General features: G+C 41.1%; 1 protein-coding gene and 1 non-coding gene across 3 annotated transcripts in view; both read right to left on the reverse strand.

Moving 5' to 3' along the window:
• Positions 1-23,199, reverse strand: part of AP1G1 (adaptor related protein complex 1 subunit gamma 1) — a 52,871-nt gene that overhangs the window by 5,951 nt on the left and 23,721 nt on the right. The window contains exons 5-22 of one of the 2 annotated variants that reach the window (XM_054840149.1): positions 22,780-22,876; positions 20,426-20,502; positions 16,337-16,432; positions 15,755-15,835; positions 15,405-15,503; positions 14,949-15,004; positions 14,407-14,520; positions 10,660-10,800; positions 9,956-10,010; positions 7,231-7,353; positions 6,817-6,906; positions 6,185-6,312; positions 5,455-5,559; positions 3,159-3,300; positions 2,574-2,700; positions 2,023-2,118; positions 1,624-1,784; positions 502-600 (exon numbers count right to left, since the gene is read on the reverse strand). In XM_054840149.1, coding sequence (XP_054696124.1) covers positions 502-600; positions 1,624-1,784; positions 2,023-2,118; positions 2,574-2,700; positions 3,159-3,300; positions 5,455-5,559; positions 6,185-6,312; positions 6,817-6,906; positions 7,231-7,353; positions 9,956-10,010; positions 10,660-10,800; positions 14,407-14,520; positions 14,949-15,004; positions 15,405-15,503; positions 15,755-15,835; positions 16,337-16,432; positions 20,426-20,502; positions 22,780-22,876 — 1,887 coding nt within the window. The remainder of the gene's footprint in view (positions 1-501; positions 601-1,623; positions 1,785-2,022; positions 2,119-2,573; positions 2,701-3,158; positions 3,301-5,454; positions 5,560-6,184; positions 6,313-6,816; positions 6,907-7,230; positions 7,354-9,955; positions 10,011-10,659; positions 10,801-14,406; positions 14,521-14,948; positions 15,005-15,404; positions 15,504-15,754; positions 15,836-16,336; positions 16,433-20,425; positions 20,503-22,779; positions 22,877-23,199) is intronic. The other variant, XM_054840150.1, reaches the window with a different exon arrangement.
• On the reverse strand, positions 12,924-13,010 carry LOC129212515 (small nucleolar RNA SNORD71). The gene has a single exon (XR_008579196.1). It is a non-coding gene; the product is annotated as a small nucleolar RNA SNORD71 (small nucleolar RNA).

Consider the following 23,199-nt stretch of genomic DNA (forward strand, 5'->3'; position numbering starts at 1 on the left):
TTTAAACTACACTCATCGTATTAAAAACAAATGACACCACTTGAGAAAACAATTTTGTTAAGATTATGGATCAACCTATTTTGTGTGTAACAAACATTTCAAGTAACACTGCTGCACACAGCAAGAACAAATGTTTATATGGCAAGATGCCTGCCTTTCAGACATCACCTTTACAACACATACAAACACCAGGTTGAGTTGGTCTAGAAAGGCCATCTAAAAACTTGTTTTAACAACCATTCTGATGCAAAAGACATCCATGAATTCAAGATAGCAAACCTATTTTAGCAGTATAACCAAACAGAAGTCCAAACCTGTGCCCAGGACCTCCTGTCTTTTTCATAACTTTTTCCTAAACCTAACCAAAATGACTGCCATTAAAAACACATCATTTGGTACCATCACTCCTTATCTCTCATCAGAGATGCATCCCTAACTGACCACCACTAAACGCACTATTCCAAGAGAATATCTTTAGTAACTGTTCTCAGAATCACTCACCTTTTGTGGATTCAGGACTTTAATGACCTGTGTGATGGTCCCCGAGTTAAATGCAGGTATGACACTGCTGCTGGGAGACAGGAGCTGCAGCTGGAATGTCTGAAGAAAGGGCAAAGAGAAAACAATTTGATGTTTAATCAAGTAAGAACATGAAGTGATTTGTTTGCACTGAGAGAAAGCAAGGAAAACTAAGAGTTTAGTTCCTGGCTCTGACAATATATGTACAGCCACAATAAAGTCAAATAATCAGTTCAATTCCCTATCTGTAACAGACAAAACATTCACTGGCCTACCAACTTTCTACATGAGTGAGATCCAGGTAGCACAAATACTAAGGGGTGAGGGCTTACTGTAGTGTATCAAGATCAGTAGTGATGCATTGTTTCAAGTGTCACATGCAGAAGAACAGTCAAGACTGCTCAGCACGCCTGTAACTTGAGGAGGGCCATTCTTTCCACAATTCCTTCCTACAGCAGGTATGAAACCTATCCAAATTAGAGCATTACTAATTCCTAAAAGTGAAACTCCCAGAAGTGAATGTATTTTCCCCGAACTTGAAGAACATTCCAATCACACCTTGCTTAAATGGTCTGCTCAAGTATAAACTAGGCAATCTCTGTCTCATATTTTGTGCTGCAGCTAAGTGCAAGGAGAGACAATTCACTGCTTAAAAGAGGACTGTCACTAATCATCATATGAGGACTCATTTAAACTTTTATAAGCAGCTAATAGCTTCAAAGCAATTTTTTTCATGTACTTATAGCTGCAAAGAACGTGGTATATTTCTTAGAAACTAAAGGGAAAGATTAGTGTCCTCACTTTTTTTTTTTAAGACAGCATTTTTCTGCACGAGGTTTAGCAACTTTCCTAGAAAGTGGCTATTTTAAACAAGATCTTGTCCAAGCACAAGTAGTCAGTCCAATCTGGTAGAAACCAGTGTTCTCTCGCATTTATAAGATTTACTTTCAGCCTAGAAACAGATGACCAAATTGAGCAATAAGAGAACCTATTAACAGCTCTTAGCCTTGTTTACCATGCTGCAAGTTTCTGTCTACGGGGAAGCACCAATCAGGAAGTAATTTGCAGCCAACCAATCACTGCAGTTGCCCTAAGTGCCTCTACCTTTGGTACAGCAGCTTGGAAAACAAAATCTGTCATATCCAGCTCTGTGCTGTTGGAGGCCTGTATCGTGATTACAGTGACGCTAGGGTTGGTGTTTGACCTCTCAAAGGTGAAGTCAATCTTCAGCCCATTCTTGTTATATGCAGTAATTGAAGGGATTCCTGTAGAAAACAAAAAACAGCAGACCTACAGAATCTGGAGATCATTCTCAACATTATAGAATGCACTTACATTACCCCAGGCATCAACTCTTCCGAAGATTAAACACACACCCCCCTCCTGGTCCAGTGTCTGTGCCACACCTCACTCCCAAACCCCCCCCTTTTTTTTACTACCCCTTGTTTCGTCTTCTAGTTGGGTGCCATGGCACCTTAGGCTAAGGATTTACATGTCCCTAACCTGCAGCAATATCATTGAAGAGAGGCTGTGATGAAAGTCCATCAAGCAGGAATGGAGGCTGTGCTATCTGGGGCGCAGGGGCAGATACTGGAGAACCTACAAGAAATGTTGAAGGATTACTACTTAGCTGTCATGAAATAAAGAGAATTACTCCTACTCCAAAGATCAACTGCTGCATATCATATTTCTTTACATGAAGCTCTACAAATCATCTCTGTTGTCATCCTCCCCTTCTCTGCTTTCACTAACAAGGACTGGCTCCTCTTGAGCTAGCAGGCATTTAAGTGGAAATTAATTCCTCAAATCTCCCAATTCTCTCTGGAAAGGCTCACAGCATTCCCAGGCTGCAGCATGAAAATGCTCAAGTCTCACCAGCTAATCATGCAGAGTTATCCTGTGACTTCATTCCCTGACTCCCACCTGTATGCCAATACGGATCTTGGTAAGAGTAAGTGTGAAGACTAGGATGTGATAGAAAGTGAAGAACTAACCAGCTCACATCCCATCCCAGGACTGACAATGTAGACTTTTAAGAGAAGCAGCCTGCTCACCTGTTAGGTTGAGGTCTCCCAGGAGGTCAAGGAGCTCCCCACCAGCAGAGGCTGGCTTGCTTGTAGGTGCAGTTGGGATTACAGGTGTTATATCACTTCCCCCCAACAAGTCCAACAAATCATTTGCCTAATGAAAGAGTGGATGTAAGAGTTACATATTCAAGTTCCTGCTACTTTCCCTTGCAAATGTAATGTATTTTACTTGCTCTCAGATTGAAGACCAGCAGAACTGCTGGCCAGTCAGAGGTTCTTAGTTTGGCTATGGTTCCATGCCCCACAAGAGATCTAGTTTCTATGCTCTTGGGACCACAGAGATAGAGAAGGACGGAGTTCATGCACCCCGAGACAAGTTGGGGGATGTATGGCTTTACCCCGCCCTGCTCTTGCACTCCCCACAATGACCTCTTTCACACACCTGTTCTTGACACTAGAGTCAGAGTAGACAGATGATGCAATCATCACCAGGCCAGAACTAGCAAAGAGGCAGAGAGAGGGCGGGGGAGATGGTCTCAGCTTATTGTTGGTAGTGGCTAGTAGTGTGGTCTGACAGGCAGTGGAAACTTATCCTAAATCAGTTTCCATTACCTGGCTAGCAGGCTGCAATCCAGAGGGTGGAGGTTTGGTTTCCAGTACCGCTGGCTCTGTCTCTCCATTGGTCTGTACAATCTCAGTAGGGCCATTTGTGGTGACTTTCTCCATTACTGGCATTCTCTCAAGCAGGGCTGGCCTGAAAGAAGCTGACATAGTTACACTGTGCCATCTTCCTGGATCCCAATCCAAATACACAGACATTCAGGAGATGATATACACAGGGCAACCTGCCTTCTCCTTTTAGCTCCAATGTGGGGGAACTGTAAGACTGCATGACAGCTTGAGGTGGTCAGAAGCAATCCCTGGTGTTCTGTGCCAGTGTAAAAACATTAGTTGACAGCTGAAAGCCAAACAAGCCCTCCTGCCTCCTGTTTTCCCCTAGTACTTGACACAGTTTCCACTGTGGGGCTGGGATAACAAACCCAAGACAAAGACTAAATAATTGAGCAATGGTGAATTAACTGCAGACACAGGACACTTGACTGCTCTGTTCCACATGCAGTTGAGTCAGTCAGTCAGCTCATTTGACTTCTCTTTGCAGAAGGCTTAACAACTTAGAACAGATGACAAAGTTGGAAAAGCAAATCACCATGCTCTCATTTAGCCAAATTAAATTTCCAAAGAGATTAAGTTCAGCCCTTGAGAGTACCCTCTTGAAACAACAGGAGGCTGAAGAAGAGGCATGGGATCCAGAATCCTGACGCCAAAACAAAAAAACTAGGAAAACATGTATAGGGAGAACAAGTCTGTAATACAAGGCCATTACCCTTGCAGATCAAACCACAAAGTGCTGCATGTAAAAGGGTAAGCCACGCTGCCTACACATCTTTTGGGCTGAAAAAGTGTTCCAGTGCCAATAAACCCAACAATGGGCCACACTTTTGACCATGAACGAAGTCTTTAATGAGCAGAAACTATTAAACATTGACCTTTATGCTGTAATGAACACTAGAATATAGTGGGGGAAAAATACAGATGTTCTCTTCTAAAACTGAATGAAGTCCACATACGTTTTTCTAAAGTGCAACGCTTCCCAAAACTATTAACAGCATACACTGCCATCTGATCGCCAAACACTGTTGTCTGCAATAGTCAATTCAGATCAAAACCTCTCATACTAGATTTTTCTCAACTCATTCATAAGGCTTCATGTGAAGCTGTAGGCAGCTCACATGCCCTAGCTCATTAACATGACTTTTCCAAGAACAATTTGAATTGCTGCATGGATCCCACGGGAGGAGAGAACAGGAAATCAGAGGAATTGTGTCCCCTACACATAGTGAATAGGATGGTACCTATGAAAAAAAAAAAGTGCTTGTGAAGAGCCTTTGAAACAATGTTTGGAGACCCCTACAAACACAGACAGTATTTAGTCCAGTGGCACCCATTTTCTTTCTGTCCTCTCATCTAGACTGTAAAATGGATGCTCCTCCATCCAATGGAATCTTATGGAAGGTTTTCAAGGGTGGATGAAGTTAATCCCCAGAAGATCTCCTCCAATCTTATGATCCTCACTGAACAGAATCTGTGCTGCTTCTATGTACAAACAATTAACTATTGCACATAGCAGATTAATGACTATTCTGCAAAGAATTACAGCTTTAGTTATTGCAACATAGCAGGGTTTTAACTTTCTCATAAAGAAACAATCACTTGAGCAATGCAATGATGAACAGAGACCTCTCAATGATAAGGTGTAAGGAGGCTAACATGCTCATGAATTGTAAAACAGGGATGCTGAGTGGTGCAGTGAAATAGTATGCCTTTGCATGCAGAATTCGAGATTTTAAACAGATACTACAAGAAGATACATTAAATTAAAAAGACATTCTGAAAAAACTGAAAAGTATTAACAGTTAGAAGAATTACCTCAAGTTCAGAGCACAGCTTAGGAGAATAGGTCAATGGATCTCTGCATGTTTATTCCAAAGACATTTTAAAATCAGTTTGAACTTAATGACTGTGGTAGCTTTTACCATGCTAGCATTACCTGCAGACACTTATTCAGCTAGCAAATTTAAGATTTAACACCTAGAAGTAAAAATTAGTCAAGTTCAAGGTCAAAGCAGGGCAAATGTTTTGGCAGAGAAAGTATCTGATCACAGAACAATCTCCCAAGATACATTAAGTTCTTAAAACACTCACTAACCCTACAGTTGAGGGAGGGATTCTAGTTCCTCTGTAATCCTACCAAAATCACCAAAGCTGTCAAAGCACAAAGTGTGGTACACAGGAGATCAGAGTAGATTATAATGATCCTTTTCAAACACCAAAACTTGTCAGCACTTACCTCATGTGATCATATTTCTTGAAAAGTGCATTATATTCCACCGCCCTCTGCTGTAGCTCCACATCAATGCTGCTGCCGTAAATGGAAACTACCTTCTTAATGCGACTAGGGGAGGGGGGTGCAGGGAGGAAACAAAAAAAACCACACACACACCATGGAATTAGCAGCAATAAGCAAGGGATTACCATGTGTCATCCAAAAGACACTATCTGGCCTCTGCTCAGCAGGTAGCTTGTGTAACTCATTTAAAACAGTAGTTACTGCTGTTTTCCTGGAGTATCTATGCAACATCCATTTTTCAATTGTCCCTTCACAACAGCATCAGCAGGTGATTAATATACCACCACAAGGTATATCATAAGCAAGTTCAACTACACACAGCAAGAAGCCATCAGTAGGAAACAAGGCTATTTTTCTCTCCATCTCATAAAGGAACTGAAAGAACAGTCCACTGAAAGTAAGGACTTATGTTCCCTATAAAGGGGTTTTCAAGCAACAGCAACATAGATTAAGTCCCTACACATCCACATGAGGACATCCACAGAGAAAACAGTACAAATCAGTCGGAAGCCTTCCACCCTGCAAGCAAAGGAGGACTGTAAAAGCCAACAAGACAACTCTTGTAAACCATGGAAGCAGAACATGTCCAAGGAATATGTCTGCTGAAGACAATCAATTCCAGCATATTTGCAACAACACCCTGTGCAGTACAACATCAATGAGAACTCACTTGACAGTGCAGGTGAACCTTGTGGAAAGCTTCATGATGGCAGTGAGAGCATAGCCTCGTGTAACAGATGCAGACATATTAGATATCAGGACACTTTCTAAAATATCAAGAACTTCATCCTCTGTTACCTGAAAAGGTACAGAAAGGTTAGGCTGAGACAGAGAGAAGCTTTGCAGCAAGCCTTCCAGGGCATACTGTAAAAACTTGTCTCTTGCTTAATGGCCGTGTCATACCTCCTCCTCAACTTTGTGAGCCTGTAGCATATGTTCACAGCGTATGAGACAGATGCATCTAGGCAGAGATCTTATGATATTAGTTTTGAAATACAATTCCTGTTCCACACATTGAAGAGCAGGTTCATCACCAAATACACAGCTAAGACCCTAGCAGATACCCTGCAAGCCAGGTTAGCACTGAAACCACACTGCTCTGCCAACTGTAGCTGCACTCCTCACAGTGAGTGTTTTTGCAGCCCATGCCTGTAGCATGGGAAGGAGATTCCTGTCCAGAGTGCATCACCATCACGGACAGCAGCGCTAAGTATCTGTTGCAAGCATTCCCCTCACATAGCCAGCATCAAGCAGCTCCAGCCTCAGCCAGGTACACAGCTGCTGTTCTTTCCCAAAGCATACCTGTATTGGTTCCTCCTCTTCACACTGACCAGACACCAGAAGATCTCCATACTCTCCTACGCACCAAGAGGCCACTTGCACCAGGGGCTGCTGTTAGAAGAAAATCAGATGCCTCAGAGACAAATGGATGCCTATATGACGTATTAAACCATCACCATGTCCCAGAGCAAGCCTAGCCCTCCTTCCAGCCCAGGAAGTTCTCCACAGCTGAAAGATCAGGAATATTTGATTTGATCAAGAATTCCATAAAAGAATTAGAAAAAATAAAAAGAACATGAACTTATAAAGACATGCCTCCCCTGCAATCTGTCCCTTGGAGCTAGACAGCGTGATATTGACTTACCTTGAGATGCTTAATAAACATGCTTATTGCAGTATAACAAGGAAACTGAAGCCAATCACATTTGGTATTACCTGGGAGTAATCACCAAGGATGGCTTTGTAGAGTCTCTGCACAGTGTAGGCATGCATCTCCACACTATTAGTTATCAGCTGAATCAGATTGGGAACAGCATCATCACGAACGTAACTTCCTGCCTGCAAGAACAATTGTATATTCAAGAGACAAATAAAAGTTGTTAGGTTTCACTACCTGACTTCTCAGTAACACCCAGAATCTGCTGATATCCTTCACAAAGCCACATGATGTGTGTATGGAAATTTAAAAGAAAAAAAAATCAACCTGCTCATCTCCAGGCACTTTAGAGTTGATTATAGGACAGTACATTTTCCCAATGAACTCAACTACACCCAGAGAAATCCATACTACAGACATCCTGAAATTATTAAGAGGATAGTGTGGATATAAGAAGCCTATGCTACAGAAGGAAGAAAAACCACAGAAAACTTCTCTGTTAAATGGAAGACTTTAAGTGAAAAGACACCCTGGGTGCAGAACACAGCCTATTCAATCGCTTGCTCAAAGCCAGACTCTACGCCAAATAAGCACAGGACCCAGGAACTTGCCTGCATATCACTCTTTGGTTAGAGAGTAGGAACATGGAGCTCAGAGGGAAAAGTTGACTTTAAGGCCAGGAAAGTACGTGGAGTAATATACAATCGCACAGCTTTGGCACTTAAGGGAAGACATATACTGTTCAAAACCTGTTCTGTTTAAGGCATTCCTCTGACACTGAGAGCAGAGCATGCAAAAAGAAGGAAATTAAGTGAGTCCAATTAGGTCAACTAAGTGATAATCCACCTAGCCAAAGATGGCTGATGCCATCTTTCTGTGTTAGTTCTCCTAAGTCTGCTAAACTGAAAAGGATGTTTATCTGTTAAGAGTTGGCAGTAGGTAGTCTCATGAATACAGCTTTACAAATGGTTTCTCTAGCAGCCAAGAGAAGAAAGTTACTTTATTGAAGAAAGTAATCTGAGAGCAATTCTCACAGTCAACCTTCTAATGGAAATCAATTCTCAGTTCAGAGGAATCTACTTTTTGTTTCAGGGTGGCAAAATAGCACACAAGTCAGACTCACTGCTTGAACTTCTCAAATTTGAACACTCATACTGATAAAATAGATCTCTTCCCACTCCTTTGCCTCAGGGAGCACACTACCTACCCCAGTTATCAAGATCTCTTCCCTCTTGTTTGCCAAAACACTACTCCAGTTCCACCTCAGCTATGATGTTTATAGAAATTCATGTAGGTAAAGAGTAATAATTAAACCCAAAGAAGAGGAACTAGAAAGCTGTTGATAGAGTTTCATTAAAAAAAGCTTTGATAAATTCGGAATAATTCCAAGAAATTGTTTCACTCCCTTTCTCTTTACAAGTCACTTAAGGCTGTGTTCACTCTCCCCAAAAGCATCATATATTAGAATCACAGACAACACAAGAGCTGTCCTTAGAAGCTAACATGATTACTGCAGTAGAATAACTCTGCTATACGCTGTATTCTTGTGTATTTCTGAAATTATATATTTCTTCTAAAATACCACTGAGTCACATTTACTGAGTTTATGTATTTCTGACTGGTTGCCTTGGGTCACTACCATATAAGTACACTTCCTCTGAGTACTGCAGCATTTGTTATCTGCCAGCCTTTACAGAATCATAGAATATCTTGAGTTGGAAGGGACCCATAAAGATCATCAAGTCCAACTCCACGCTCCTCACAGGAACATCTAAAACTAAACCATATGACTAAGAGCGTCATCCAGATGCTCCTTGAACTCTGCCAGGCTTGGTGCTGTGACCACTTCCCTGGGGAGCTTCTTCCAGTGACCAACCATCCTGTCACTGAAGAACCTTTTCCTAATGTCCAACTTGAACTTCCTCTGGCGTAGCTTCATTCCATCTCCTCATGTCCTGTCGCTGGTCAGAGAGAGGAGATCAGCACCTCCCCCTCTGCTGCCCCCTCCTTGAGGGAGGTGTAGACTACCATGAGGTCAGCCCTCAGCCTTCTCTTCTCCAGGGTGAAAAAGCCAAGTGACCTCAGCTGCTCCTTCTAAGTCTTGCCCTTGAGGCCTTTCACCATCCTGGTTGCCCTCCTCTGGGCACACTCTAATAGTTTGATGTCCTTCCTATACTGAGGCACCCAAACCTGCACTCAGCACTTGAGGTGGGGCCGCACCAGTGTAGAGTGGGACGATCACCTCCCTTGACTGGCCAGCGATGCTGTGCTTGATGCACCCCAGGACACAGTTCGCCCTGTTGGCTGCCAGGGCACACTATTGACTCACATTCAACTTGTCATCGACCCAAACCCCCAGATCTCTTTCTGCGTGGCTGCTCTCCAGCCTCTCATCTCCCAGTTTGTACGTATAACCAGGATTACCCTGGCCCAGGTGGAGAATCTGGCACTGGCTCTTGTTAAATTTCATACAGTTGGTGATTGCCCAGCTCCCCAGTCTATCCAGATCTCTGTAAGGCCTCTCTACCCTCAGGGGAGTCAAAAGCTCCTCCTAGTTTAGTATCATTGGCAAACTTACTCAATGTACATTTGACTCCTGTGTCTGTATCATTTATGAAAACACTAAAGAGTGCTAGCCCTAAAACTGAGCCTTGGGAACTCCACTGGTGACTGGCCGCCAGCCTGACGTAACCCCATTTACTATAACCCTCTGAGCCTGACCCAATAGCCATCTCCAACTTGATGATGAGTAACTTCCTACAGAATTAAAAACCACACACTTACCGTCGTTAAGACTCTCATAATTGTGTCTATGTGCCAGCGTTTGGAAGGAGCATATCTGACAAAATTAAGAAAACAAGTTAGAGCAATAACTGTTAGCCTTCAACACCAGCAAGAAACCCATCATCATCAGAACCTCCCCATTCAGTTACTTCCTGGCCCACTGTTTCCTAAGCAGGGGACACCAACAAAACACACACACAAAAAAATCCTCACAAAACAAAACATCAGACACTTCACATTCTTTGACTTTTTTGTATTGATGCTGACATTGGAAAGCTGAATGGATATACAAGTCTGTATAATACAGTACAGCCATATCTTGCATATACAATACTTGAAAGCCAGGCAGCTGATTACAATGGCTCAACAATAATGAGATCATCTCACTTGTACAACTAACCAAAGAGAATCTGTATGTGTGTGTGGAGGGGAGGCAGGGCCAGAATGTCAGCACAATACCTGTTCCAAAGTGCAGCAGAAATCAATGTACTAGACTGGTTTAGTGATATGAGGAATATCCATATGGGACACACTAGTGTGTCCTGTTCCTCAGAGTGGGTTAAAACTGACAAACCAGACAGAGATCAGCAAACGGAGAAGACATGATCAACATATTCTCTCTTGGGGGGGTGAGGAACACCACACAAAATGCTCATAATTCCAAGGATGTAAAAAACTTAATAGCAAGTAAATTGACTCCATACTTTTCAGCTGCAAGAAATATTCCAGATGCACAGTCTGCCTTGAATTCTGGTTCACAGGAATCTAGGAAATACAGCAACTCCTTCATCATTCCACGGACGTTGTTCCCATTAACAAGAGCAAAACTCAGTTCCATTGCACGCCTAGGGCAAGAGACAGAAAACCAATAAAGTAGCTTCGGCTAGTGAAGTAAAAAACCAAACAACCCCAATTCCATCTACTCAAATGCACTTAACTTTTAATTAAGAAGAGAGCAGTATTTATTAATCCTGTGAGAACAGCCTTCCACATTAAATGTACCAGTATTTTCCTGTTCATGGGCAGACAATACCCACCCCCAAAAAAACCTAAGGGGGAGTGGAGGTGTGAGGTGTTCTAGAAACACCTATCCAGATGTCATAAAGGCTAGAAATATCTTTCAGCAAACAGACTCCATCAGCATTTAGGTCTGACTGTCCAAGTATTTTTAATCACATGCTGGTCATTTCTGACACACAACCGCAATAAGTAATCCACGCTACAACATGCTTTCTCCAGCTTCAGGGATCCAGAAGAGACCCGTTTCAATCTCCATATATTAGAAATTCAAAACAGTAGAGATTTAAAATATTAACTGATAAGCTTTATTGTATCCTGTCAGATAGGCTACATAAGATTTCTAGAATCCAAAATTACCTTGGTGCTCTTTTCAGAACCCACTCGTCCCCTCCTAAGTTGACACCACAACTAGACAGAGTACCGGCTCTTTGCTATTCCTGGTTATATACACCTAGAGGGCAGAGGCTAGTCCTTAGCCCTTCTACTTGAAACTTCTGTAGCTGAATCTAGCACAGCTCTCCCATTCTTCCAACATGTTTTGAATGAATACTACTATCTTCAAGCGTGACTGATTTCTGGACAATCTTAGCAATTTATTATGTTAAAATGCATTATAGCAATGCATTAAAACAGCCTCACCGAACGACACTGACTGTTCTTTAAAACTGAGCATTTGGTGTAATCCAGAATGCAAAACTCCAAGTTGTGTCCTCTTCATATTGTTAGGAACTTTATTCTCTGTCACTGAGATATACTCTAGTAGAAGACAAGAAAGACCCTCATAGCACAGTAAAAACTTTCTCCTCCATTTCAGTTATCTTTTGAAATCATGTGGATAGTTGCCGAACTACTTCATGTGTACAGTGATTTTGTACTGCTTGTTGTGCAACAGATTATGTCCAAAATTATGCCAAAAGACCTAAAGTCTATTTTGTAATATATACTTTCTTCAAATAGATCAGACTTCAATGTGTGTTCAACTCCAGCAATTTTCATTAAAATCATAATGTTGGGATGCATGAGTTATGCTGTCATCCTTTCATATATTTACTAGCAACAAACACATGAGCAGTCCCATTGATTCTGTCTTGATCCAGTGTCAAGCTTTCCAACCTACCACTACATGGATACGTTTTGTTTTTTTTCCCCTCATCGCTTAGTATTTTCACAATGTTCATGAAACATCAACAACTTAGGCCAGGCACATTACCCAATCCAATGGTATTGGGCACAAGCTATTTGTTCTCAAGAATCTGAAATCATCTAGACAGCACTGCTTCTCAACATCTCTCTAGTTATTATTGTAATAAGAAGGATTTCTACAGAATTGTGAACTGTTAAATGTGTTATTTTGCTTTTTACCCAACGAACAATACTCAGGGACCTAGAAAACATAGAGGTGTTCAGAATTAGGGTGGAAATAAATAACTAAATTATTACCTTTTATCATCTAGATTTGTGGCTGGTTGAAGACCTATACCATTATTAGAATTGTTTTCATCCCTCCAATTAGTTCCTAACTCCTTACACCTAACCCTACTGGGTTACAAGTTTTTCACGATTATGTTTAACTTCTCAGTCACATTATAGCAGATATATCAATACCGCAGGTGCGCAGAGGTACTCTGCAATCTTAATACCAGGCATTTCTCTCAACACATATTGCTTACCTTCAATCATATTACGCGGCTCATTTCTGTCACAAAGTTCTTCATTATGTAGTTTGATCACATTAAGCAGACAGACAAAACCACTTAAATTAAATGGCACATCCATTCTGAATTATAATACATGGGCCAAAGATGCAGTGCAATGGTTAAAAGATGATGAGAACAGGCCATGCTTCAGATAACCAAAACCAGGTATCGTGTCTTTCCCTCAAGTCCCAGCTCTTGAATTGCTACCTGGGGACTCTGACATCTAGTTGATATATTGCTTCAATGAATATAGTGCATTGTCAGCAGCACGAGTGTCAGCATGGCAACATCATGCTCTGCTGATGGATCACTCAAAGGCTTCATCCTCCAACAGCACTCAGACACAAAGCTCTGTTGTTTGTAGCACACCTACGTTCTCCTAGCAGGCACCAATAAAATGCTTTTGTTGCCTTCTATCCAAAATCTAGATGAGGCTTTGTTATTCTACAACCTAGCCTCATGCTGGTTCTGGCACCAAACAGCAACAGCAGACTTACTTGCTGAACATATAAGAGATAAATTTGTGTTTTGGGATAGATTGCAACCGTAAAAAATAGATTACGTGATACCCATTGCATAACAGTTAAAACTAAGTTTCAGAAGTGAGACAGATCCAATTTCTTTCCTATTCTGTACATATTAGGCTAAGTAGTACTGGTAAAAATCTAAATCTGATTCAAAGATGGGCATAAATTTGAAGAATGCCTATCAGAGAACAAGTATCTATGGTGTATTTAATTAGTTTGACAAGATGGAAAAAAAAAAGTTCAGCAATTTTGAAAGTGACAAGAGCTCAATGAAGTTTTGGCCTGCAGCAGACAGATTCCACAAAATGCAACAGGGATGCAACTGTCCCCATCACTGACACGTCATAGGCCGCACCAAGCTCAGACTATCAGTTATAGAAAGAATAACAATGAGAAAGAGTTCTGAGAGGAAGAGCAAGCAATCGACAGGCTAAAAGATTCAATTTAGAAGATTAAAAGCAGTATTCCATATAGGTTAGGCAAAAGTGAGATCAAATGATCGCAGAGTATCTATGAGCATCTGGCAGAAACCGAAGGAAGTTACTATCATGAGTAAAACGAACATCACTGAAGTAATGAGAAGAAAGAGAGGAAGTTTAGACTGAGTATCAGAAAAAAAAGTCTTCCTATAACGAGAAGTAAGGTTGCAAGCTCTCCCATTGCCCAGAGAAGTAGCAACATACTGCTATTTAAATGACAAATGAACACCAAGAATGCATAACAGGATGTGGTTTGTTCAAACTATTTGAACAATCAAGTAAGTCTGAATTCTACCACTGCCTAATCAAATCTAATCCAGAATACGTTATTTGAATGGCTTAACAGTGCTTCAAGACAACGTGGCACTGCCTGTTTGTCTGGGAAAGAAAAGCAATACGGAGCATGTCAGAGTAGCTTTCACTAGGATCATACTTCACGGAGGCTTTCCATCTTGCTGTGAGCACACAATCTGATCTCCATCAAGATTCCATTTTGGAAAAATTTAGGCAAACAGAAAAATCTTTTTTTCCAATCCAAGATGCATAAAACGTAAAAGCAGCTTCCCAAAGAAGGTGGCTGGACATCTTCATTACCTTCTTTGAAGTATGAACCATACTTTGCATTAGCACTAGTCTCACTGACAGATTATTGTCATTTTCCCCTATGGCCTGTTCACTTTCCATAGGCTGTCAACCTTGAGAGTTTATTTCACTGAGATTTAAATTACCTTTTAATGGAGACATCCAGATCCTTCAGGCAGTCCACAATCGTGCTTCTATGCCGCTGTACTGCATTATGGTCTGTCTGTACAGTTTTCAGCAATGATGTCAAAGCTACATACCTGGGATAAGGATATACGGTAATAAATAGTTGACAGTAGACATTTAATTTCTATCCACAGACACTCACACACCCCACCCCCCAATTTAATCTTATTTTGCAACAAAACAGGGTTCTCTTGCACTCAGTAATGAATGGAAATCTTCCAGGAGACTGCCTGGCCTATCTTCAAAGGTGAGTTACCATACTAAACTGTAACATGCCTAACAATATCCTGCTGCCCAGACAAGTACCTGTCCCAATTCCTGGGCTCATGTCAGTCATCCAGCCTGCACCAAGAAAGCAGAAAGCTAGACAGTCATACAACCCCCGACAACGGTACTTCCCAATACGGTCTCCTGGAAAGCTCTACTTCAGCATAATCTTTGTGTAATTGCTTCTCACACATTTTAAATTGGGCGTTGCCAAAACACACTTCATACAACTTACCTAATATTTTTGTCGTTGTTTAATAAGAAACGGCCTAGGATGTTAATGGCTAACACCTGCAGAAAGAGTTAGGGAAGGTCAGTGATCAAAAAAGGCTGCTGGTCATCTTCATTGTTTCAAGATGATTTTAAAGGCAACGTGTCAAGGCTACCATTGCAGTTCTTGGCCAAAAGCATAACAAAGAACTCTAGAAGCTGACTAAGCAGAGGAAAAGCTAAGACAAACACAGCATGAGGTCTCTCCTGCACCAAAGGGAACACAGTCTGCAGGAAGCTTTACTTTTTTATTTTTGTTATTTTAAAAAAACACACAAACACCACTTTCTGAAGAGGCCAGAGCCAACTGTGGAGCTATGTTTGGGTGAAACAACTTTGTTTTATGTACTCTACTCAAACTGCTCTAATAGAAGCCTAGAATTAAAAAAAAAAAAAAAGTGCCACAGCAAGGGCAACTTACTCTCAGTCCACTCTCAGATTTTATGTCCATAATAGTCAGCACAGTTTCATAGAGAATGGCATTTCCCACGTTTTTACTTGTTTCTGTATTAGTGGCAACCTGGAGAAAAGAAACAAAATAAGCAATTCCAACACATTCAAAACAGATCCTCTTTGTGCTGGTGTGCAGAACAGGCAGTGAAACTAACCAATCCCTAGCAAACAAGCATCACACCTATGAACATATGTCTCTTGCAGCAAAATTCAACCCAGCATAGCAAGCAGTTATATCCTCACCAGTGCTGCTGAATCTAAATTATTAAGAAACCAAAAGAGAAAGTTTAAGCTGCTCATCAACCTTGCAGACCTCACCTGTGCAAGTATATCATTCATTGCTTCACTAGAATCATCATCATTTCGCCCTAAAATTCTTAGTAACCGCAGGATTCGTACCTATTTGACAAAATAAAGCAAAGAAAATCTCATTGGATAGCAGTGTTTTACATGGGGACCATGAAATGACAGTACACTTCTTGAGGAGTGGCAAAGCAGCAAAACAAGCTGCTGATTTCCCTTTCTAAGCAAAACACTTATCCTTAATAAGATCTTTACCAACAAGAGCAGGCTTACGCTGTGCTCATTTTCTTCACACTAGCCAGAACTGTTAAGAGTACACCCATCACCCAGTAGGCACAGCCTTGCAAGACCAACATGTGTTGCTGCTTCTCCTTTTTGTCATAACTTCACATAATACAGTAAGGCATTACAACAGCTGTTTAAACTAAGGCAGGTGTCTTTCACTAAGGTAGATGAAGACCATTTGCACAATCAGCTCTAACAAAGACTTAAATCTTAAAATCACAGATGTCCTGAGGTAACCACCTCACCATACCTAAGTCTCAAAGCACAATACTAGAATTAAAGCTATCGATCACTGTTTGCATCACTTCTTACCTGCAAAAAGGGGTCACTGATCCCAGACACATCATGCTCTGGTGAATATCCAGACATGATAAGGTTCTTCAGAATACGAACTAATTGGGGAACAAGCTGTGAAGAAGAGAGTTGTCCTGTTAGGGTGTTATTCCTTCCCCCTGGCAGCTTTGAAGTACAGGTGCAAGAATAAATCTTGTATTTGAAAGAAAGTCAGTTTATGGATTCTTCCACATAGTTCAACCTGCACACCTAGAGCTGATGTTATATGAATACCCACAGCTTAACTAGGGCACAACTAGAAACGGTTAAGCTGGGACCTGAGCACCATGTTGTATCTTTAAAATACTAAATCTACCAGAGCTTGGCAGTTGAGACCCGAGAGGAAATACCAACTTAAATTCCTCTCTTCATGAAAAGCGGATGTGCTGGAACTATTACAATGGTATAATTCCAGGACTTCGCTTGTGGGCTTTACATTAGCTCCTAACTCATTTTTAGCATACACCTCCATGGAAGCATCAGGCATAGCCAAGAGTTTTGATCTTTTCAAGTACTGTACTGCTATGATTAAGAATTCCTTCAAGTTTGACACTCCATCCAACTCAGCTTCTAGAAAGAAAAGCTTTGTGATCTGCTTCCTCTCCAAGAGTTTCCAAATAGGGCAGAGAACAGACTTCCCTCCGGCCTTCCCCCAGGGCTCTACTGTTAGACAACTACTTCCCTGCGAGTAGCTCCGGAGTCTATTCTCCTCCTCTTCATCCCAAACTTCTCAGCAAGAGCAGCAACACTAAATTGACCAAGTTCTTCACTTCATTGCTGTTAGAAGGATTCTGCATAATAGCAGAGAAACTTAAGGAAGCACTGCTATTATGCTAGATTCAGGAGCACAAAGTCGTATCAACTCATGCTGTTTATATTTTAAAGTTTCTTTCCAACCATGGGGACTAAAAAACTTTAGGAAACAGTGCAGATTACTCAGATGTTGATGGCACTGGTCTCCCGGTAGACATCTACCCATAGGAAAAAGTTATCTTTCAAGACTTGTACACAGCTTTGAAGAAATATTAGCTATTTGCAAAAGTTTGGTTCAACTCCCTCCATCTTAGGCATCTCTAGTGATGCGCTTCATCTGTCAGGGCAACTCTGAGGAACTGCTACAGAATTGCTCTGCAGCATCTCACACATGCCAAGCAAGTAATCAATTTAGGGCAGAATGTGGCAAATAAGCCAATCATTAAAGCAGACAACCTATAACAAACTTACTATTTATCTCCAAAAACCTTTATAGCAGTTACGAGTAACAAATTAGTCTCAAGGATGAAATGGAAGCTCACTTCCAACACATCCTATGAAAAAAATCTTAAGGTTGAAAGACAGAAACTGGACTAATTTTCATTGGACTGTAAGAGAAAAATCACTCCTGGTGGATGATAGAGAGATGTAGATCTCTACAAGCTTTATTCCTTCCATAGAAAGTTTCTTCTATCCCTCTCAGTGCTGGTATTATTAAAATAATCCAGACACTGGCTGGAGATGAGGTGACAAGCTAGACAGAGGCGTTACAGTGGCTGCACTAAGTGCATTTTTCATTCCTGACGCATGGCTAGCACCAGGACAGCATCATTCTTTCTCTTAACTCCATGCATGACAATTACAGTTTATCAAAATGTTCTCTACAAAACCCTTCCCAGTGAGTCACCCTTAACACTTAAATTTTCCTGTCCTTGAGGTGGGCTGCTCCTGCATTCATGTATGCCTACTATGAGTCAGGGATGGCATTCACACTAAATTTTTACCAGGTCAGAGATTGCTTGTAGTAGAGTTGCCACTTCTGACAACATCAAATCAAGATGGTGCTTCAGATTCAGGACAGATAGTAACAGAAGGTTCCAAAAGCACAATGTGACTTATAGAGCACAATAGCTGCATGTAGACATACTAAATGGACAATGGTTTTTTGGACTAAAATCCTGTACATTTGTGGTACAGTGCAAGAAGAAAACCAGCTGAGTTTACTTTAGCCATCATCTCTTTTTATTCCTACCTTGACTCTTCAAGAATTACATACTCCTCTGAAAACATGCATTTCATAAAACACACAAACAAAAGGAACCATGAATTTCCTGTTACCTGACTTAAAGAGGAAACCAAAGGATACTGCATCATCTTCCCTCAAGACAGATTAACAGACAAGTGGAGTGACCTGCTGGAGCATTCCTGGAACCCTGATTAACATTTTCTTTGCCTTCTAACATGCAAGAGTTATCAGGACTGAGGACAGGACAAACAAAGGGAAACACTACAGCCATGGAGATCGGTTGAGGGCCAACCCACTCCAATCTTCTGTAGTCAAATTATACCCACGAAAAATACCAGCAATGCAGTTGTACTCAGTAGCTATTTGCAGCACAGTAAGCCCGCTTACTGGTGGCTATGTGACTGTCTCTCCTTGCTCCCTTTTTGGGAATCACCCAAAGTTGCCCCATGATTCAGGCAAAACACAAAGTCCAGTTTGTGGTAAGAAGAAAGTCCAGGGCTACAGTTTGCCCTGGACTTTAGGGACAAAAAAATTCCCTGAAGTATTGCTCAAACGACACAGAGCTTGAGTAAAGCAGGCTCATGTTTGGAGAAGGCCACAACTGAGATTCAGGGCTGCCATGGGTATAAAAGTTTAGTGACAAGACCAGATCAGCACACAAAAAGCATTAGACAAGTACAATTGATCTAAGCATATGGCATCAATCACAAATGCGGCACTAAGAGGCACTGCCTCACAAGAGACAAACATCTACAGATTCAATGCAAGCATGCACCGTCTAGAAGAATAATTCTTACCTTTTCATTCTAACACACAGCAGGATTCCAGACAAAAGGGACAAAACAGACGAAGCAGCCATTAGGGACGGATCAATGTTATACCATTCACAGCATAAACAACTACAAGAGATAGCTAGGAAAGAATGTATCTACTACCTAAATTTTGTGGACTCAGCTCATCTCTCTCTTCCCACGACTATCATCTTAACTGCGCAAATAATAGCAGAGATGGCTACCTTCAAAATGACCGTAGTGCCACTTTCATTCCTGCTTTGACATATACAAACAGGGCAAGGGAAGATGCACGCCAAAATGCTAAGATGCATCAAAGGATGTACTGTTTGAAACCCCTCATGATATAGACAAGCCATGGAAGAACAGCAAACTGGGCATGCAAGTAAATAAGAACCTTTAAGACTTTCAGAGGAGCAAGCGGCCAGTTCTGCTCTACCAGCTTTGTTCAATTTTTCCTTCTTTGACAAAGAACTCAGAATGACATAATCAATGAAGTTTTCAGATGCCCTTTTATTGGTAGTCTTTCATATGGCAATAATACTGCACAGCAAATTAGAGCAAACAGCATAAGGAAGTTTGTGCTGGGGAGGGGGCGGGGGGGAGAATCAAACATTCCTAACCAGAGGGGGAAGAGCAACTTGACTCTCAAAGACATATGTTAAAATGGAAAATGATGTCACATAGCACGCGCTAGAGATGAGGAATCTACAGAACTAGACCTTCCATTGGTATTTTTGACCTGAGTTTATAAAATTGTGTGGCTGTGGTTAAGGCATTTAGGTGTTTGTATAAGCCTCAGTTTTCCATCTTTGCCTCTTTATGTTTAATAGATTCGTGATTCAAATGTCACTATGCAATTAGCTACAAAGAGTGGAAAAAAACTAAAGGAACGTAAAAGAGGACAGTTTAACTTTAGGATGAGTTTCACACTGCACAGTTGTAAGACTGATGTTTTGTAACTTACCCACTTATTGTAGGGGATTAGGGCTAGATACACACAAAATTCCCAAATTTAACGGTGTGGGCATTGTTTTTTTTTGTTTTGGGGTTTTGGGGGTTGTTTGGTTTTGGTTTGTTTTAAATTTGATAACAAACAGACAGCATCATTAAATTCTTCACCCAAATAGTTTTAAGGATTTTAATAAAAAGACAGGCACACTGCTTTCACTAGGGAGACTAAGAGGATGCATACACGCAAACAAAAAAAACCACCCCCAATCTACCACAATTAAAACCATGAATATTAACTCTGCAATATTATCAGTTTATACTTACCTTTCTAAAGTGTGCAAGCATGTCTGGGCTTCTCTCACACATCTCTGTGAGGAGGACAACTGATGTATGAAGAACACCTAAAGGTGAGGGACGAACAAGAAAAAAGCATGTCTGCATTTAACAATTCCATTGGCTCCAGACAAAGATCATACGAAAACAACAGGAAATCATTAAAAAATATTCCTCTTGAATCCGACGTATCTACCCCAAAATATATTTGCACTTGCAGCCATGCCCAAGGGAAAGCAGGTATCAACGTGCTCATGTCCTAAAGCTGCCACAAAGGCCAAAGGAGGAGAGAAATTGGACTTTGTCTGCAAAAACCTGCATACTAAATATACAGTCAGATAGATGGTAACAGACATAGCTGGACTAGATGACCTTTAAGGTCCCTTCCAACCCAAACCATTCTATGATTCTATACCAATAGAAGACTCTAGAAGGTGAATGTGTGTTAATTGCATTGTAGGTGTTGGATTCCCCACGCTTCCTTATTTTCTCTTCTGATTTGGGTACCCTAGCCAACCTGATGTGACCTGAATTGCACCTTCTTCGGAAAGTCTCAGAACTCAGTCTAGAGAAAGACTATAGTAGACTGCTCGGTGAAGTCAGCGTCTGTGCACTGGCAGTCAGCTGCTGCATGCCCTGCTTGAACAAATCCCAGTCAAAGTGTCTCCACAAACAGTTAGAAAAGGCATGTCAGTTACAAACCATTTAACTAGATGTCAGTGTTAGATAACTTGTTACTGAGATATAACCTTATAAAGCACAGAACTATTTTACATCCACAGTCAGCTGTAACACAGCAATCCTTCTCATATGCTAACTTTTTCAGTTACTCATTTTCTGTAGCTGTTAAGTCTGTACTGGAGAGCTCCTGACTTTTTCTGAGACTAGAAGCCTGCTTAATAAGCAATGTTTTCTACAGAGATTATGACATTTATATTCCACAAGCTATACAGCTTTCTGACCTACTGCAGATTCTATTCAAAATCTCTTTTGAAGTACATAAATATCTAAGAAAGCTGTGACGCAAGCTTTATAACACTGACGCTGCTTACTTATCACTGAGATGTCCCAAGAGGCTGCTAAAAGGGTTTCATATATATTCTACTTCAGAGAAACCACAACACAAAGCCCATGGCTAAGACTGCTGGAAAGGAGATACTGATTTTTAAGGATGAGGAAAGCAGAAAGGATGATCTGGTTCCTGCATTCAGGTGAACCTAGACTCAATTCTCTGCTTGATCAAGGCTTGAAGAGGAGTATTCCCATCTTCAAAGAGGAAAGAGAACAGCTCTCAGCTTTTCAGGGTTGCATAACACAAAGACAGAGGATCTCGTGCTACCAAGCTGGATCACATAGGCATCACTTACTTATGGAGTCTTAGAGACCATTGCCTATTTGAAGCAGTGCCTGGTCTAAATGTTCTGATCATCATGTTTTAAATCAAGGTAAATTAGCTGCACACACAAACCTCATTCCACATGCAAACTGTCCTGCACCTCAAATATTTACAACACATGCAGCAAAAAAAATAAAAGGAAACAAGAGCTTCTCAGGAAGCTACTGTGGCCTGTTAGTACTGCTGCACTTACAACTACCTTGTCTTGAGACTGAACTTTTGCTTGTAATGGGTTTTCATCACTGCAAACATCTACTGTGGAGGTCCTAGCACACGCACCTATTTTCTTAAGTCACATGCTCACTGCAGATGTACCCCAGGAACAAGACTTTGGGAAGCGAGCACTAGGCTTGATACAAATTGGTCAAGGTGTTAATATTAGTATTTCTCTTTAAATAATCTTCTAGAAGGACTTGTGCAAGAAAATGCATTAAACCAGAAACACCTTGCAAAGTACCATTAAAGTGAGAATCTGTTTTACGATGTAGTTCTAACAAAAAGACAGCACTGAAGAAAGACTCTTTCCTGACAGTGACGTAGGCATCTCAGTCTTGGGAATGTCTGTTAAGATGATGTCAGAGAATCCCATAGCACTATGCTAACAGAAGACACGACATGCCCACTCCCCCCAAAAAGTGCATTTTAGAGTCTCTTTAGGCAGTGTATTGGATAAAAGTCACAAACTTTCCCGTTCCACCCACTCTGAAGTGCATCAGAAACAGTGAAAGAGTTCCTTTTGTCACCTATGCCATGTAAAAGTCCTGCTGACTAGCACAGTTGTACACATCCCTTCCTTCTGAACAACATTTGCTTTCATTGCATAAAAATGGGAAGAAACAAATCATGCAAATACACCTCAAAAGTTCCTTCCAAACAAAAGGCTTAGGTAGCAAGTGCACCATCCCCTAAAGAATGGCACAGTGTTGCTAAATAGAGTCTTGGATATTACCATGGTTCTTCTCATTCAGCAAGTTTTTGGTGGCTGGCAGGAACATCTCCATGAGTTCAGGCACCTTTCTAATGACATGAACAGCGCACAATGCTGCCTGTATAGGAAAAAACAGCTCTGTTAAAACACGTATTGTTGTCATTACAGTATGCACTAAGAACATCTAGCACAGTGGGTACTATCACAAATTTCATGATATACAAAGGCCTGGAAAGTTTATGGTACGTTTTTCCATCTGTCTACTACAAGGCATACTAAACAGCATCACGGAGAAGAGTTCGATAAAACTACCACAAGTGAGGAGGGAAGAAAGAAAAAAAGGGAAACAAAAAAAGCACAGAGCTACAAACTAATACTCCTAACTAGCAGTGGTTCATTTTTACATTATTCACTTCAGAAGTGATATTAACTACAAAGCAG

The sequence above is a fragment of the Grus americana genome, chromosome 13, assembly GCF_028858705.1.
Source record: "Grus americana isolate bGruAme1 chromosome 13, bGruAme1.mat, whole genome shotgun sequence".
NCBI lineage: Eukaryota > Metazoa > Chordata > Aves > Gruiformes > Gruidae > Grus > Grus americana.